The sequence below is a fragment of the Cheilinus undulatus genome, linkage group 1 (assembly GCF_018320785.1).
Source record: "Cheilinus undulatus linkage group 1, ASM1832078v1, whole genome shotgun sequence".
NCBI lineage: Eukaryota > Metazoa > Chordata > Actinopteri > Labriformes > Labridae > Cheilinus > Cheilinus undulatus.
Genome location: NC_054865.1, coordinates 51143702 through 51161166, shown reverse-complemented (window position 1 = coordinate 51161166; position 17465 = coordinate 51143702). Strand labels below are relative to the sequence as shown.

Below are 17465 nucleotides of genomic sequence, written 5' to 3'. Positions count from 1 at the left end.
CAGAAACATACGATCCATCTGCTTTGCAAGGATAGATTCATCCCCCATGCACCTTGGAAGTGGGTGAAGTTGAAGCCTTGGAAGCATTGCTAGTGCTAGGTTTGCTAGCGGCTGTAGTCGCGGCATAGCTATGGAGTGCTAGGGAATTTCCCGCGTTAGCGTTGGTAGCGCTCAGGGCGGGAAAGTCTTTTTCGTTTGCTGTCAACATCGTCCTTACTGGTCTTATTACTCTTCTGGTCGTTGGTAAAGATGCCGGTGATGGGTAGGGGGTTACTTTTTTAAAGTAAGACGAGGTTTGTGACAAAGTGTGGGGCCGACGGACGGAGCTCAAAACTTTGCATGTGCCCTGTTCGCCATCTTGCCGGAAGTCCCCCCTAATCTTATTTAGATTCAGCTATGTATGTAGACTCTCAAAACAGCCTACACTAAAACTAAAGAATTAATAGTTTTCATACACTTACATGAAAAGTTATGTGACTCACTGAAACTGCCAGTAAAATACATAATTTAATGAAAATAAAATAAATGTCATGATAACTGCATAAGTTTGTCACTACCTACATTTTAAAATATTCCATTAACCATCAGTCAAAAGAAATGAGACTGAAAATATCAACTATTTTATAGACACAATGTTATTATCTGTCTTATTTTAAAATGTTTTTCAGTTGTATCTTTGTTTTTTAAGCCCACAATGGCTGTTTTATTGCAAGAATTATGTATATTTTAGCAAGACCTGGCCTATGTATTCCACTTTAAATGTTTTACTTTACAGGTAACCTTACCTGACTATGTCTGGGCCTACCGAATGGATGTGAGGTGATCTCAGGGACATAGATTTATACTCCTAGCTGAACTCATGCAGCTGTTTATTTTGGCATTTCTTAATTTCATTACTAATTTAATAACCATATTTATTAATGAATATTTGAATAGAATAGGATTCTGTAGCTTTAAGAATATAGGGAACTCACGTTGTTTGATCATTAAAACAAAACCTAAGTCTAGTAGACAGACGTAAATCATTTTCCCAAAATCCAGGGGCAGTGCAACAGCTCCTTATTCTCTCTGTCTGTACCTGGATAGTGTCTGCCCGCAGCACTAAAGGACTCCGAGAGTGACGTCTGTCTCGCCCTAGCAGCACCTGTCTCTCTCCTCTCCTGCTCTCTCTCATCATATTCTGTTTTAAGATTCTCAGATGTTTAACGGGGTTTGTGGTGTTGCCACAACACGTAACTGTCTTCTCACACACATCACGTCCCACATCGTTGCTGTTTGTAGAGCTGAAATGTCCACATGTGACTGCGTTTTAGGGAGTAGCAGCGCGCTGTGAATCTGTGACGCTCTTACAGAGCCGTATTACGCCTGTGACGACAGGCGGAAGAAGAAGCAGTTCCTATCAACTGGGAATGATTACAACAAGTTCGTGATAGTATTTTTACTTTCCACTGTGTTCCTGATAATGGTAAACTATACATTTGTCCACAGTTATTAAAATATCGATATTTTCACATGAGAATCGATTCTAGAACATAAATATCTGGTATTGGAAGGATCGATATTTCAGTATCGATCCGCACATCACTAGTCCAATACTTTCTACAGCCTATGGTCACAACGGTAATTCATTTTTGCCCAGGAGAAACTGACCAATGGCAAGCGAGATTTCTTTTCAGTGTTTTCTTTTCCAACGGTTTTGGCGGAAAAGGGAGAGCTTGTTAAGCTAGCTGTTCATAACTGATAAAGTTAACCGCGAACTACTGGTTAAGCTAGCTGTTGAAACACTGTTTTGTTATGCACTCTAATGTATCATAAAGTAAACGGATAAATGAAACAGGAATTATAGGCTAAGTGTAATTTGATATCAACAAGCTAGCTGTTCGTAACCAGCTGTTCATCTCCTTTTAAGATAGCTGCTAGCACCTGGATAGGCTAACAACATTACACCAGGGAAATGCAGCAATGCAGGCTCTTCCAAGGTATAAATCTGCTTTATCGTATCTCTTAAGCTTATGGGAAGACATTTTTGTTCAATCTTAATAACATTGCTGTGTAATTAGGGGATTACTGATTAGCTGCCGAGATAATTGTATTAGCCAGATGTGATAGTAAAATGGGTAGGGTTAGTATACAAGGTAAGTATATATACTTCTAAAAAGTCATGTCTAGATGTAAAAAATAAAACCTTTAGGTTTTTCATTGGTGAGAGCTATGCCAATGTTAGCTACGGCATCAGGCTGAAAAAAATCAAACTTCCCGTTTGCTGGCCAATAAAAGTAAGGATTGAGAAGCTTTAAGTTATGAAAATGGAGCCTCCATTTTCTTATGCTCGGCTTGGTTGATTTTAGATTTGTAATTTCCCACCTCTTTTCTGCAGTGACATCACATCGAAGGAAGCACTCCTGCAATGACTGCCCTAAATAACGGTTAATTTCATACCTGATCAATGGAGGTGAGAACACACCTGGCTGCCACTTCAACATTTTACTCATGCCTTTTTTAACATGATAACATGGTGGTGAAGCATTTAATTCTTGCTTTCCCTTTGCATTTCTGATGGGATGTTGTGATATGATGACCTATTTCCACCTCAGCAGAGGCCTATCACAGTGTAGCTTGCACCTGGAACCAGTGCCGTCCAGGATGTTATTGTGTCTGTTTTTGGCCTCTTGGTGGGATGTTGCTTGCTTTAATCAAAGCTCGCACATGCAGCTGTAAATGGAGCTGATTTGGTGCCAGGCTGTTGTAGTTGTTTGCAGATGTGTTGAGACAGGACGTGATGTCATGTACAAGAAGTCAGAGACAGTTCTGAGTTATGGAAAGAGTATGTGTTTTAAAGTATATGTCTACATTTGTGTATGGACTTATTGCAGGCCTTTGGGGCTCAAACTGACGTATAAATATGAACCACCTGGAGATCCTGGAGGAGAAACCTTGGCAGCTGCTCCTGAAATCAATTAGGCACAACATTCAGGAAGAATCGCGGTGAGTGAGTTCACTAAAGGTGCACTGTGTTTGTGTACATTTATGGCTATAATTAAAAAAATGAGCCTGGAAATAAACTGAAGCCTAATTACTTGTCAGGATGCCAGAAAATAAAGTAGAGGAAACTGTGACGAATTTAGTGGAAAATAATTAAAAATACCAAAATGATGCTAAAATGGGTTAAAGTTGTTAGAAAAAATTGCAAAACTATGTTCAAAGTGGTAAAAAGATTGTGAAAAAGTGGCAGAAGTTGGTTAAATGTTGCAAAAAAGTGATAAAAATGGGGTAAAATAGGAAAAAAGTAGCAAAAAAGTGATTAAATTTGGCAAAAAATTTATTTAAACATGCAATTGGTTAAAAGTGGGTTAAAAAATGTCAAAACTTTGTCGAAAGTGGCAAAAAATAATATATGTAAATATGTATGCACTGTGTATTTATGAAAAACAGTTTATAGTTGTAATCATCATTGCAAATTAGTAGTAAAGACAGTATCTGGTGATCTGGAGAGTATCTTTTACCTTACAGCAAGAAGGTTCCTGGTTCGATTCCTGGTCAGTGCCTTTCAGTTGGGGTTTTGCATTCTCTCCCCGTGCATGCATGGGTTGTCTCTGTGAACTCTGACTTGCTCCCACCACTTAAAATATGCTCATTAGGTTAACTGGTGACTCTAAATTGTCCATAGGTGTGAATGTGAGTGTGCCCTGCGATTGACTGGCGACCAGTCCAGGGTGTACCCCGCCTCTCGTCCAATGACAGCTGAGATAGGCTCCAGCCCCCCCGCGACCCCTGAATGGGATAAGCGGTATAGAAAATGGATGGATGGATTTTTGAAAGAGGGTGGGTAAGGGGTTGTTGAATGTATCTTGATCTTGTATTAATGAAACCTGCCAAACTTGGTCTAGCAAAATGCAAATGGATGTCACTTCATACCTCATGCAGACTGTGGTATATACTACATACTGTGTTTGACACTGTATAGTAGGCAGTTTCCAATACAGCCTAAAGTACTTCTAGGAAGGCACAGATTTGTGTTCAGGAAAAAAGAGCCTGAAAAGCAAAGACACAAAGCAGCACTGACACCCTGACAGTGACTTGGGGAAAAGAGCTGGTACAGATCCTGACAGGGTCAGTGAGGAGTGAGAAAGAGTTCAGGTGACTGAGTCAGGTGTAAAAATCTGAGGGTGTCTGGTTGACAAATGCCTGAAGACAAGAAGGTGAGAATGATACTAAGCGGAGGCAGGATGTGGAAACAGCAATGGCGCAGGGGTTGTCACATGAAATAGTTTTTACTTTGACTCTTCTTTAACTTTGCTTATGCATGGGATTTATGACTACATGAGTTCTAGATGTTAAAATTAGCACTTAATGACAAAGTTTTATTACATCCCATCACCAACACACCATTAAGTGGTTCACCAATGAGACAGAAATCCTTACGTGTGTATTCTTTATTTTATTTTAGGCTCTGTTTTTGGCATTTTATGCCATTATTAGAGACTCAACAGTGGATAGAGTCAGAAACTGTGGAGAGGGAGAACGTGGGGAATGAAATGCTAGAAAAGAGCAACAGGCCAGATTTGAACTCAGGCGGCTGTTTCAGCAACAAGAGCCTCTGTGGAAGGAGTAAAACTTACATGACAGGTAGTTTTTTTCTCACTGAATATCTGTGCATCCATATGCACACTTAAGAGTCACAGCCATGGGTGTAGCACAGGGGGAAAAGGGTACTGATTACCCTGGCCCACATTGGGGGGAGGCTTGGGAAGCCTGCAATGAACAGTGAGTTTTTATTTATTTATCCTTAGTCATTAGTTTCATTATTGAATCAAAAGCAACGAGATGACTTGGTCAGCAGACTGAAATTTGTATCAAATAGAGTGAAATAAGATACTGGGGGGCTTCCCTTGGAAATGTCCAAATGGTGTAGTCCAGTGCTGTGAAATAATTCATGTAAATTTAATTCAACCATAAAAAATATTGCTCATACATTGGGAAATTATGGTTCAGAAATACATCTAAATGCATAGATATTTGTAAAAATTATGCAACATTTGTTGCTTGGCTAGTCGGGTAAGGGGGGGCCTGTGTAATATAGTCTTTGCCCCTGGTCACAGTTCCTGAAAGTGAAGAATGGCCTTCCTGATTGTGATTATCAGTAAGCTTTCTGTTTATTTCTAGCAGAAAAACAATCACCAACACTAAGAGGCTTTGTTTTGTGCCACAGAGCGCTGTGTTTATCGTTTGCCAAAATACCAAGGAGCAAGGTACAGCATTTTTGGGAGGATTTAGATTTAGGTTATCAGCACATAACAGGGTGCTGCTGTTAAAATCTCTTCAAAATACAACTCAAAAAACTTCTGTGCGCTCCTGAAGGTTATGAGCACCAAGCCCTGAGATGGCAGCAGACAGGAAGTCAAGTTTGGAGCTCCTGTAAGGAGTAAACTTAGTAAACTGGTCATTTAAAAACAAATCTGTATAATTAATATGCTTTTGTCCCACTAATGCTGCATGCAGCCTGGGCGGAGAATGGCCCAGCTTTGTGGCTTTTTATCAGAACAATAGTAAAGCTGAGGGCTCGTCTGACTGGTTACTCTGGGTGAAATATGCCTGTGGGATGCAGATGAGCTCAAGATGACAGAGAAAGGAGAGCAGAGGGCGGAAACTGGCCAAGAAGAGTGGATTTAAGAATGATGCATGGCAGTCAGCCAGATTAGACACAGACTGATGGGTATTATGATATTTCTTTGTGGTTATTTAACCACCAAATGTAACTTGATATTGTCACAACTAGGGTTAGGGTTAATATTCCTCTATTCCTCCCAGCATTGTGAGTATTCTAGCTACAATTCGCTGTCTTTCTCTCTGTAACGCTCTGACTCGTCTCCTCGACCAGGCGTTTGTCTTTCAAACTCTATAAACTCCAAAACTTTGAATAGAAACACAGCCAAAAATGCTGCTGGGATTGAAGTTACTCATGTCCGCCATCTCCTGGTGTAAAGTAGCAACAACAGTAGAAAAGCACTCGGAGAGCGCAGACCTCTGCCATTAGCCCTATCTCCCAATAGCAAAGAATCCTTTAAAAAATTCCTGGATCCAGACGGTGATCTGGAACAGTCCCAAAATCTAACCAGTTCTTCCTTATCCCATTTCTGACATTTCCTGAAAATTTCATCAAAATCCGTCCATGACTTTTTGAGTTAGGTTGCTAACAATCAAACTAACAAACTAACAAACCATGTGGATCACATAACCTCCTTGGCAGAGGTAAAAATGAGGACTATGAAAGAAGCATTCGTTTCAGTTGTGGTATTTCCTGACTTTTTGCATAACTACCTTTTGTTTTCCATGTAGGTAGCAACATAAATCATAACATACAAGTAAAAAATTGACAACAGCTTTATAAAAATGATTTAAATAATGTTTTTTTTTTTTCAATAAGTTTAACACAATATATGTTAAAAAACAGACCCCAGGCATAGATTTGTTAATCATCACTGTGCTCCATGTCTAAACCTACTCTAACTGATAATGTAATACTCGCTCATAAACATGCCAAAGCCACAGTCTAAGCCTGAAAGTTGAATAATGTGACCTTCCTGTGTGCTTTCTTTATTTAAAGCACAATGGTTGCATTTATATTGTTTTCTATATTCTTCTTTTGGACTGATAAAGGAATAATTTCAGTTGCTTTTTAAGTGCTCCTGTAAAAATGAAACCTCTATCCATTTCTAGATGATTTATTTCTAGAACTTGTAGAGTGAAATTTATATTTTAACTTGTCCGATTATAGATTTTTTCCAGTTAGGACACAATGGAGTTTAGAGTGTCTGAGCCATGTTTTCCTGAAATCCATCAAGCTCTTCTATTTTTGGATTACTTTATTTAAATCCACAATAAGAAGCTGTGTTGAAAATGGAATGATAAGCCTCAGCTACAGCAGGGTATCAAACGCAAGAACTTTGTGAGCAGTGACTGAATTGTTCTTACAGATCATCAAACCCCATTAAATTCATATTTTCGAGTCCTAGTTTTATTTTAAAACTCCTCAAAGGGCAGATATTGTAAAAATGTCAAAAACATCATACAGAATTGTTGGTTCAGATGTCTAAAATAATTCATAAAAGGTCAAAAGAACCTTGGTGCAAAGACTGATTCTCATGCTGCATAAAAGTGAAGGTTACTCTTTGACAAGCTGCTTCCTCCATAGTCACCGTTACACACTGGGCTCCCTCCCATTTGTAACACCTGTAAATGTACCTGACTGCTTTCTATCCGGATATATTTCACATTCATCTGGGATACCTCCCATGCAAAGCATTTGGGAATGGCAGGATTTTTTAAGAATATTCTCCAAAGGTGATTGGATGAACGTTCTGTCTGTTGCATTCATTGTGGGCCTATCAAAGCAACAAGACAAAATGAGCTAGGAGTCATGCACAGCTCCAGCACTACCCTGAGATCTATAGGCTTACACTGCCCTAGTGTGTGAACGCCACAGCTTCTCTGTGAGTAAAATTCATGCCGATGCCAGTTAGGTATAACCTTGCAAAGCAAACTGATACGCCTGTTTCCGTGTTTCTTACTGGTGAATCCATCTTGCAAAGCTCCCGTCTGAGCTGTTTGGGCCCGGTTAGAAAGTGACAGGACCAATCAGCATCGAGGAGCAGTACTTTCGGGTGCGGCAGAGTCATGACGTAAGCAAGCAGCGACAAGAGGCCGGTGCAAGTATGGCGGAAGACATTAGCATGGATGCTGCTAAAGCGCCAGTTTTATCAGACCTTGAAGAACAGCAGTGCGTTGTTACTTTTCAAAAATGACAAATTCATGTACTGACATGTCTACAATCATCATGGTTCGCGTTATGCAGCTCTCTATGGAGTTAATTCGTCGGTAGCGGTGCACCTCGGTTAGGGGCTATGACATCACTGGTTTTGTTGCTCTGATTGGCCTGTAAGGTGTGACAGACAGAACATTCATCCAACCACCCTCCGAGTTTTTTTTTTTTTTTCAAAGGCTCTGCCCTTTCCCAAGCGTCGTCTATGGAAGGTTTTCCAGATGGATGTGTTTCACACATCCATCTGACATGTCAGGTTAAGTCAGGTAACCTTGTAAAGCAGATGGGTTTGCCAGACCCCACCTCTGTCATCAGGCAAATCCATCTGTAAAAGCTCCAATCAACGACATTTGTGCAGAATCGAGCACTATTCAGACCAATCAGCATAATGAAAGGAGAAAGAGGCGGTATTTACAATCATAGAAGTAAAAAAAGCAAGTCTGATATTTCTTCACTTTGTTTACAAAAATTAAATTTCCATGTTGTGATCAGCAGGGTCAGTTTATTGTAATCGATTTCTTTTTCTATTTATCATAACACTCAGCAACATTTTTTTAATCAGTGTGTAAGATTTTGACCTATTGAAGAAAGAGTTGGCAAGCCACCCCTTTTTCCACCTTAGACTAGCTTCAACTCTAAGCTGTAATTTGATGCTAATACTTATTAGCTCATGTTGTATAATAGAAATGTGAAAGTTATTTCGTGCTAATGTTACCACCAGTAATATAACATAAGTAAGTAGTAAGTTGCATTTTTGTTGTTATTACTGATGGGTTGAATTACCAGTGTGGTCATCCAGAGTTAAAACTGATAGAAGGCATTTTTCATAGCTCAGTCAGGAACACTCTCGTCATACTTTTTTAAAATTGTATTTTATTGTATAATGGATATACAATTTTACTAGGTGGAGAAGGTTCTGCTTAAAAGATGTTTCCTGGGACAGTCAAGCAGTATGCTTTGACTTTCCAGGGAGTGCATAACTAGAAACCCCCATATGGATAGATACATTTATGATAATGTGTATTGAATACAATAAAATTAGTTCAAAAGCAATTAATCCATAGTAGCATGAATCTGAATATGAGGGTGCAAGAAGCTTTATGCTATAAAGAAAGAGGCTGGGGTGGAGGAGGTTAAGCTTTGCCAGCAGCAGCAGTGTGCATCAACATTGATGCAAGGAGGGATTAGTGGAAAGTTCGCCATATATAAACGGTCCACTGTGTTGAGAGAAAAAGCTGTGATTTGCTGTGGGAGCTGGGAGGTGATAATTGGGATCAGCTGACTGTCAGCTTATCACAGCTGGAAATATGACTACTGTGTCCTTCATGAACTAACACTGAGCTTAATTTGACTTTCAGTTCAGGGAGCAGGATGAGAAAAACTCCTGGATTATGATTTGGACATCTTTAGTTGCTTTTGCAGACACCACAGGCACCCCTCTTCATGATGCTGAAGTTACCAAATTAAAATAACAGTTCCTCTGCAAATCAGTGAATCAGATGTCTCTTCTTCTATAAATGTCCATTTCTGAATCTTTGTCAGAAAGTGATTTGTGTATTTTAACAATTTAAAGTCAACTTTGCCATTGGAAAACGTAGCAAGATTGTCAACAAATTACCTTGTCTTCTATATCTTACTGAAACCACCACCTTCAATAAAAACCACATCACAGATGGACACTTTTGTCACCAAAAAAATGTGACAAATAGGATTTATTTGATTAAAAGACAACTTTAATACTTTCTTCTTGTGAGAACATAACACACATTCCAGCACTCTACATTGCCCTTCGTCAGATAAACACTCGCAGCACACAGGCAATTTTTCAAACTCATACAGCAATTTTCTTTAAATGGCTGGAAAATAAATGTTTGTAATTCGACATGACACAAGCTTAAACTTAGAAACAGAACGTCACCAGAACAGTTTGAAATAAAGTCGGAGCCAAAGATAAGATACACATTCTTATTGTCAAATCGAGTTCATTTCAAATGACCCTGAGCAAAAATCTGTGTAAACATTTCTACATTCGCTCCAAGCTAATACAATGGAGAAAAGAAAAGTCAGTGCGTCCTCCTCATCAGCTTGACATATTCTGTATTCTCACTAAAAATGAAGTCAGGAGTAATTTCCTTTTATAGGCATGCTGGTGTTCTTGTTTAAATGTTGTAATTGCTGTGCATGTACAAGGAATAAACATAACACCAAACGGTCAATTAGTCATTAAAGATTCCACATTGCTTTATCTTTTCAAACTCTTCATATTTTGCAATAGAAACAGGCTTCATCCAATGTAGTTAAATACTGAATCAAGGAGTGCATTCAGATGCTCCAGCAGTAGATATGTAGCTGCAGACAGCTGTTCTGCATAAAGAGAGGGGATACCGACGTGCTAAGGGAAGGACAGAGCGCAGCAGAGATCAGTCTGAGCTAGACTCTGGATCAGTCTGCACCATTCAGCCCTCTTCTGGGTGATGTAGGCCGGGGTGATGATGTGCACAGGAAGGCGTGGTGAGCCCTCCACTCTCACCTTCTCACATAAGGCCTCAGCGATACAGATTACATACATCCCACAGTCATAACTGTTCTGCTGCGACGGGCAGGGCTCCTCCACAAACAGAGCTTTCCTCCCCGCACCCATAAAAGGCTCTAGCTTGCTGGCGATGCGCCGTGCGTGCAGAGAATTGCTGCCGTTTTGAGAGTCATAGTGAGCGAAGTGGTTGGATTTGTGATGATAGACCAAGAGGCTCCAGTGAGATCCTCCAGCGGTCTGATTAGAGTTGTCGTTAACAGCAAGGAAGACCCAGTGACGAGACGCAAGATCCAGCGGCTCCAGGAAAAGGGCTAATTCATCAGGGCAGGAAGCACACTTAATGAACTGGGTGACCTCAGGGCTGATGAAGGTGATGGTCTCTCCCAGGACTCTGAAGCGTTCAGCAGCAAAATACTCAAAAGCAAAACCAATGACTCGATCATTGAGCCAGTACGGCCCCTCCAGTAAGGACACATCAGAACGCCGCAAAAGGCTGTCCTGGTAGCTCAGCACGACAGGATCCATCCTCCAACACAAGAAATGACGGTCTAAAAAAAAAGGGAAACAGGAAGACTTTAGCTGAAAATGTTGAGAAACTACAGAGGCCTGGAAGTGCAATACAGAATCACAAACTATGAAACACTTTTACAAAGCTTAAAACAAATGTGTATTTTACAAAACATTTTGACAAAATAGATTAACATTTGCACAAAACACATTTAAGTTTTACAAAAGAAATGTACAAAGGGTCAAATACAAAATAAAGCCTGAAAAACTTTAAACAAAAACATTTCCACATTACATTACATAAGTTTCACATTCAAAACTACATGTAAACTTTTACAAAAACTATTTTTAAAAATAAGAAACACTCTAACAGGAGCCAAGAAAAAGAAACAGAAGCAGAACAGTTTTGTAAAAGTGTTCTAGACCTTGTAATTTTTTTTTCAGACTTTGTAAATTTGTTTCATGCTCTGTTAAGGTGTTTCAGACTTTGTTAAAATGTTTCAGACTGTGTACTTTTACAGTCTTTTTGTAAATTTGTTTCAGACTTTGTAATCTTGTATCAGCCTTTGAAAAAGTTTTTAAACTTTGTAAAAGTGTTTCAGACTTTGTAATTTTCTTATGAACTTCCAGGCCACCTAAAGAAATCTCAAACGGCTACAAAATTTTCAATAATGCAAAAAAAAAAAAAAAAAAAAAATCCTTTAACTTTATCTTTCCAGTAGTCACATTTACCTCTCTCTTTCATGTTTAACTGAGTCCTTAAAGTGTAACTGTGTTGTAAATTTATAGAACAAATCAGCTAATTTGTTTATTAAGAAAGTGTATGTATGGATAATGAAAACCCTCTTAGTAGAAACTCCACGGTGTTGCTTCAGTGATTAATCCTGGATCATAAATAAAACATGTCAATACACTTTGCAGTACATCATGAAGATTGACAGACATTTAAAAAGTATTTTTCTTCAAATTAAAACAATCTCTCATGTCCCAAATACACCTGAAAGTGATCATTTTGGTTCTTTGACCATACAGTGTCCCATTGCAATAATTGATGACAGTCTGGACAACACCCAAAACAACTTTACAAAGACAGTATTCTGTTAATGTAAACATTTGTCTTCTGCAGCAATACAATATTTAGCAATGACCTATGATTCATTTTAGCCAATTCAACCGTATCTGCAATTGGTGGCCATTTCAAAATGGTACTTTTACATATATACGTCACAAATCTGACACTGACATGATGCTAAGAAAACTGTCTGTTGATGGGAGGATTTTCTACACTTCTAACTACTTTGAGGGAGTAGTAAGAAGCATAATGTTAACTATACCTTTAAGGGTGTAAGATAATGCGTTAAACCTTGACCCTGGGATATAAATAATATCAGTTCTGATTTCATCTTGCCTGGCTTCGTTACTCAGTTAAACCTGTCTTGTCGTTTTCCCAGACTAATACTGCACTGAGATCGTTTCAATGATGCGTTGTCGTCAAAAGCTTAAAGGATACATGGTGTTGGTGTCCCGTTATGTCACTGCGGAGTGTCACATTACTGCATTGCGTTTATTTCATCGTTTTTGCCAGCAGGCAGCTGCTGTGCTGGACCAGTCTTTAGCTTTAGCATGAGTTAGCTATCCACTGCTTTCACCATCACACGAAGATAATCAACTCTGTTTAACTGTAATTTTGGTTCTTAAAATACAATTAATGTAGTGCTAAACTAATATATATGAGGTTAATTCAATGTCCATACCTGTAAACGACACATTCAAATAAAAAGTACCACGAAAACTGCAGTCTTGCCCCTCATTGCAACGACTAACGTAAACCGTTAAAGATGTTAGCAACTTTGCGGCAGGGTGCGTGCGCAGTACATGTTAAAAAGATTCCAGAACGTTTTATCACACACAGACACTGAAACGTCCCTGTTATTTATGCGTTAGAACTTTAAAAGAAAGAATTTGATCGCATATATGTTCATATTTATCAAACTCAATTGTAAAATGTTTTATATGGAATGATAGCCACTAAAATGTGGTTGAACAAAATTCTAAAAGAATTTGGTGTTATGCTTGTACTTGCTACCGTGGTATTTGTGCCTACTTCCTGTTGTGCCGCCCCGTTAGGAGTTCAGGTGCTCTTTAGATACTCGGAATTTCAAACTCGTTTTAAAGATGTACTCTTAACTTCCACTTGTCAGGGAGCTACATGCCGCGATGTTGCAATAATAATAGCGCTTTATAGCATAATGTGTGTTTGTAGCAAATGATGTCAGTCTTTCCTTTACCTCACAGACTACTTCGTATTATATTACATGCAAATCAACCCTAATAAGCTGTCCATATATATTTACTATTTGCTGTAAGCGCAATTTTTGCCTAACATGATGTCAAGAAGACTCTGATTCCTAAACTATATTACGTTTTTCGATTTTAAGGTATATTCACATGAAGTTTTCAGTTGTGCGAGTACATTTTATGGCATTTCCAACATTACTTGAATGCGCGGCACTAAAGAAAGCTGGATAGGGGGTAAAAAGATGGCGCCCAGTTCTTTCCTATGAAATTGCTCACTACGCATTCTCACGCTTCCGTGTTTGGGTTCTATAAAGCATGCGCAGTATTGTCCTTCATCTGCTGGGCCGGTTAAGGGCTAAAAAAAGCTTTAGTCGTCATTTTCCAGCCAAACGTTTCATTTTATTTTGATAAATGAACAACTTTTACGGTGCAATGAACGTAAATATTTTCTTTTCCCCTGTCAACCGCGACGTTACTCTTTATAGTGGTGTCCCGGGGGCTTGTCTTCGTCCTCCCCCTCTACATTTCTCCCCGCCCAGGAGCAGCATGAACGCGCTCTGCTGCGCGTCCATGAGTGGCCGCACTGATTAGCAAGGCAAAGTAGAGTTTTCAGCGACCGTCACCGAGCCGCGAAGGACTGCTTTTTTTTAATTACATCCAAACAGCGAACACGCACGGATAAAAATGCGCAAGTTTTCGGCTCGGACTTGAATTTCAAGGAGTTTTCCAGAGGCGAGCTTCGGAAGTGAGAAGGAAACAAATTAAATCAGTGGGAATGCTGGGAATTAAATAGAGACTTAAGCATTTTGCGTGGCTACAAGTGTGTGTGGCTCTGCAAACCCCATCCGGAGAGGAGACGACAGAACTTGTAACCGAATCACTGTTTGACTCCAGTTTCTCGTCTTGAGGTAAGAGTGTGATGTTGGAGAGTTGGACGGTGTTGTGTGGTGGTGGGCTGTCCCGCGGTGGGAAAAGAAGAGGGGCTTTGGAGTGGAGGTAGCCCACGAATCAAGAAACTTTAATCTGCCGATGGTTTTCAGTTAAGGTGTGTTTGGGCTCAGGCGGTGCTTCTGCTGAATGAGTTGTCACAGACAGTTTGTTTGGTGTTTATGTGTGTAGTTGAACAGCATGAAAAAGTTTGTGTTCCTTTTAAGAGGCATGTCATCTCACATTGACTACAACTACTCTCCATCTAAACCCTCATATCTTACTCTTAAGAAATGTGACACTGGGGACCCACATCCCTGTGGAACCTGGTTTGATTATTTACCTCATTTTAATTCATTCAAGGGTAACCAGGCGAAGAATTTGTTTAGAAGTCCAAAATGTTAGGCAGCTTTTGCTAACATCATTGAAGAAAAACATAAATATAGGCTACTTACACGTCCACTCAAAACCGACACTGAAGAATCATACTATTCCTTACAATAATCCTCATTATTCTCCTCTGTTATATTCATATTCATTTGGGAATATGCTCCCTCATGCTGCTTGGAGCGTCTGTCTGCAGCAGGGTGGGGTAAATGTTTACATGTATTATTCAGTGGAGGTCAGACAATGCAGCTAATAATGCAGTGAAGGCAATAAAGAGTGCAAAGCAGCTGTAACAGAACAGGGAGGTCTAACGGGGTGAAGAAGCTGCTGAATCATGGCTGGATGTCTCAGTGGACTCTTAGTCTCTACTTCAGGCTCACAGCAGCACATCTCATCATGCTGAGGATGCCTTTAATGGACCTGAGAATAGTCAGGAATTTTGTATTCTCACCAGAATGGCTGTGGAGACGTTACCTTGTATTTTGAATGTGCTGCTTCATGGTGAATTTAGTTTCAGTACTTTATTGTATTTTGCTGGTGATTTGTCTATCATAGGATTATCAGGATACCAGAAAACCTCAGTATGATGATATTCACCTGCTTCAATACAATGGCCACAACAATAAAAGTCCTTGCCTGCCAATGAATTCTTGTTTCCAGTTGTAAAACGTCCATGCAAAAAAATGCACAAATGCATTGGAGACACTTTAACTAGTGATGCACAGTATGTTTTAGTCCATCCAGTGTGCTGATACTCTTTTTAGCTGATACCCAATCCAATTAGGAATCCACAATAATTGGATTTTTGCCGATATCCTGTATGCAGGAATTTCCGAATAAATTTTAGTCAATACCAATGTCAATACCGCTACATAAATGTAGACCAAATCTAAAACTTCAGTTTTAAAACAAATTTAAGTTAGAGTATGAACACATTTTTCAGTCCTTAAAACAGACTTTAAAGTGTAAGGGTCGAGATGAATAAAGAAAAAGACCAGCTGTCTAAAACTCCACTGACTTATTTGTTCATGTGGCCTTTATTTACAGCAGATATAGGCAGGTTTTTATAGCCAGACTGTCAGCAGAAATGTTCATATCTGCAGATACCAGTGGTTCACTTTTTAAACACCAATATCAACATCATGAAGATGATATTATGCATCCCTTAAACCAATGTATACACATAATTTTACTGAAAACATCTCCTGTACTAAGGGTTGTCTTTCCCACAGTGATGGAAAACTGAGGGTCATTTCTAGGGATGCACCATTTTGCCAAAATTCTGATGTTTCCAAATGCATCGTAGCAGATACCTTTATTGATTGGATATATTAATGTGCTTCAAAAAAACTTTAGCCCTAAAAACACTTAGAGATTGAAGAATCAAAGAAAAAGACTTCACCTGATGAACGTCTGTTAATCCTGCATTAAACTCCCCTAGCTTATTTGTACACATGGCTGATATTTACTGCCAGTATTTGCAGGAATGTTCATATCTTCTGATATTGTTGTGCATCCCTAATTTATTTCAATGCCACGTACAAGCCTGTCCCCAGCCTAGCAGAAGGGGTGGTTTTTCCCAAGAAGTGGACTTTTTTGCAGTTTGTTCCCTTTTTAAAATGCATTTTTTTGTATCTCTGCTGTACAAGCTCACATATTTTTTTATTTTAATTAATTTTTGGGCTTTTCTGCCTGTATTTGGGTAGGACAGCTGAGGAGAGACAGGAATCATGTGGGGCTTTTCCATTATTGAGCAGGTTGGCTCCACTTGGTTTGACTCGGCGCGGCAGGGGATTTGCTTTTCCCCCATAACCAAGCTACCTATTTGAGGAACTTGATAACACAGCATTTTAAATCGATGACATTAAATATCTGCACTTTTATAAGCATTGTTTTGCTCTGCCAAAAGAAGAAGCACTCATCATCTATGTCAAAGTTTCTTCTTCTATGGTTATCTGGCAGGTATTCCAAAGTTTGGTGCAGCTGCTGTAACTTAAACACCACTATGAGGCATCCCCTAAAGATGACGGACTGTGCTTGGACCCCGCTCCAGAGCAGGACCCCTCTGGGTCCAGCCTGGCATAGCCAAACTAAAGTAAATCGGCATGGCTTGGTTTGGATCAGCAGGACTAAAAGTCACAGTGGAAAAGCCCCACTGGGGGGAGAGAGTGGGGCTAGACATGCACCAAACAGCACTGAGACCATCGATCCTGTGACCACTGCGTTGAGAACTATAGCCTCTGCATGTTAGGCCTGCTCCACCCACTGAGCCAAACTGGTGCCCACACCAAAAAATTCTTAACATAATCATAAATGTAAAGAGAATCATAAAACTGATGTGGATTTCTGTTTTTTTCATTAGTTTCAAATTATTTGCTGCAGTTTCATACTTTTTAAAAAATGACTTTACTTTTGGCTGTGAGGGGGGCCTTTTAAGCCTCTGAACCAGGGTGGGAAGTTTGCACCCTCCACCAGCCAAATGTGGGTGTTTTTGAGCAGTGTCGGGTGAATTTGCTCAGCCTACCTGGGGCAGTAATGTGGCAGTGATTTTTGAGACGGCAAACAGCATGAACTAAAGCTTGACTTTCTGCCTATTCCTACTGACTTAGTTAGCAGAACCAAGCAGACCCACCTGTTCACTGACCACAAAGCTGTACCTACAGTCAACATTACTGCAAGAAGCTTGTAGTTTGTGTTGATTTTAGTGGTGGTCCATCTATTCTCTAGTCGATCTTGTCCTGTACATGCCAAAGTAGTTCTAAAAACATCCTGCTGTCTTTAAACATGGGACATGTGGAAATAGCATTATAATATTTGACAGCAAAAATGACACACTGCCCAGCATAACCTTCACCTCTTATTACAGGATTGTCAAAGTGGGGATGATGCAGTCGCTCTAACGAAGACTTCAGCTGGCATCCAATGGTCAAAGGCCAGAAATACAATGCGTTTTCTTTCTTTTTTCTCTAAATCGCTTTTTGGGACTTTCTGCCT

At 39.6% G+C, this 17465-nt stretch overlaps 2 protein-coding genes across 10 annotated transcripts in view; one reads left to right on the top strand and one right to left on the bottom strand.

Annotated features, from left to right (window-relative positions):
• Window positions 1-17465, top strand: part of myo9aa (myosin IXAa) — a 200145-nt gene continuing 182680 nt past the window's right edge. For 7 of the 9 annotated variants that reach the window (XM_041792704.1, XM_041792860.1, XM_041792620.1 and 4 more), the window contains exon 1: window positions 13758-14065. The gene's annotated coding sequence lies outside the window, so the exon portion shown is untranslated. Of the gene's footprint in view, window positions 60-1710; window positions 1980-2377; window positions 2453-2873; window positions 2986-13757; window positions 14066-17465 lie in introns of those variants that run through there. The other 2 variants (XM_041792389.1, XM_041792353.1) reach the window with 2 other exon arrangements.
• On the bottom strand, window positions 9495-12693 carry senp8 (SUMO peptidase family member, NEDD8 specific). The gene is made up of 2 exons (XM_041792986.1): window positions 12614-12693; window positions 9495-10900 (listed from the first exon to the last, which is right to left on the bottom strand). Exon 2 carries the CDS (start codon window positions 10875-10877, stop codon window positions 10212-10214), a length of 666 nt encoding a protein of 221 aa, XP_041648920.1. The 5' UTR covers window positions 10878-10900; window positions 12614-12693; the 3' UTR covers window positions 9495-10211.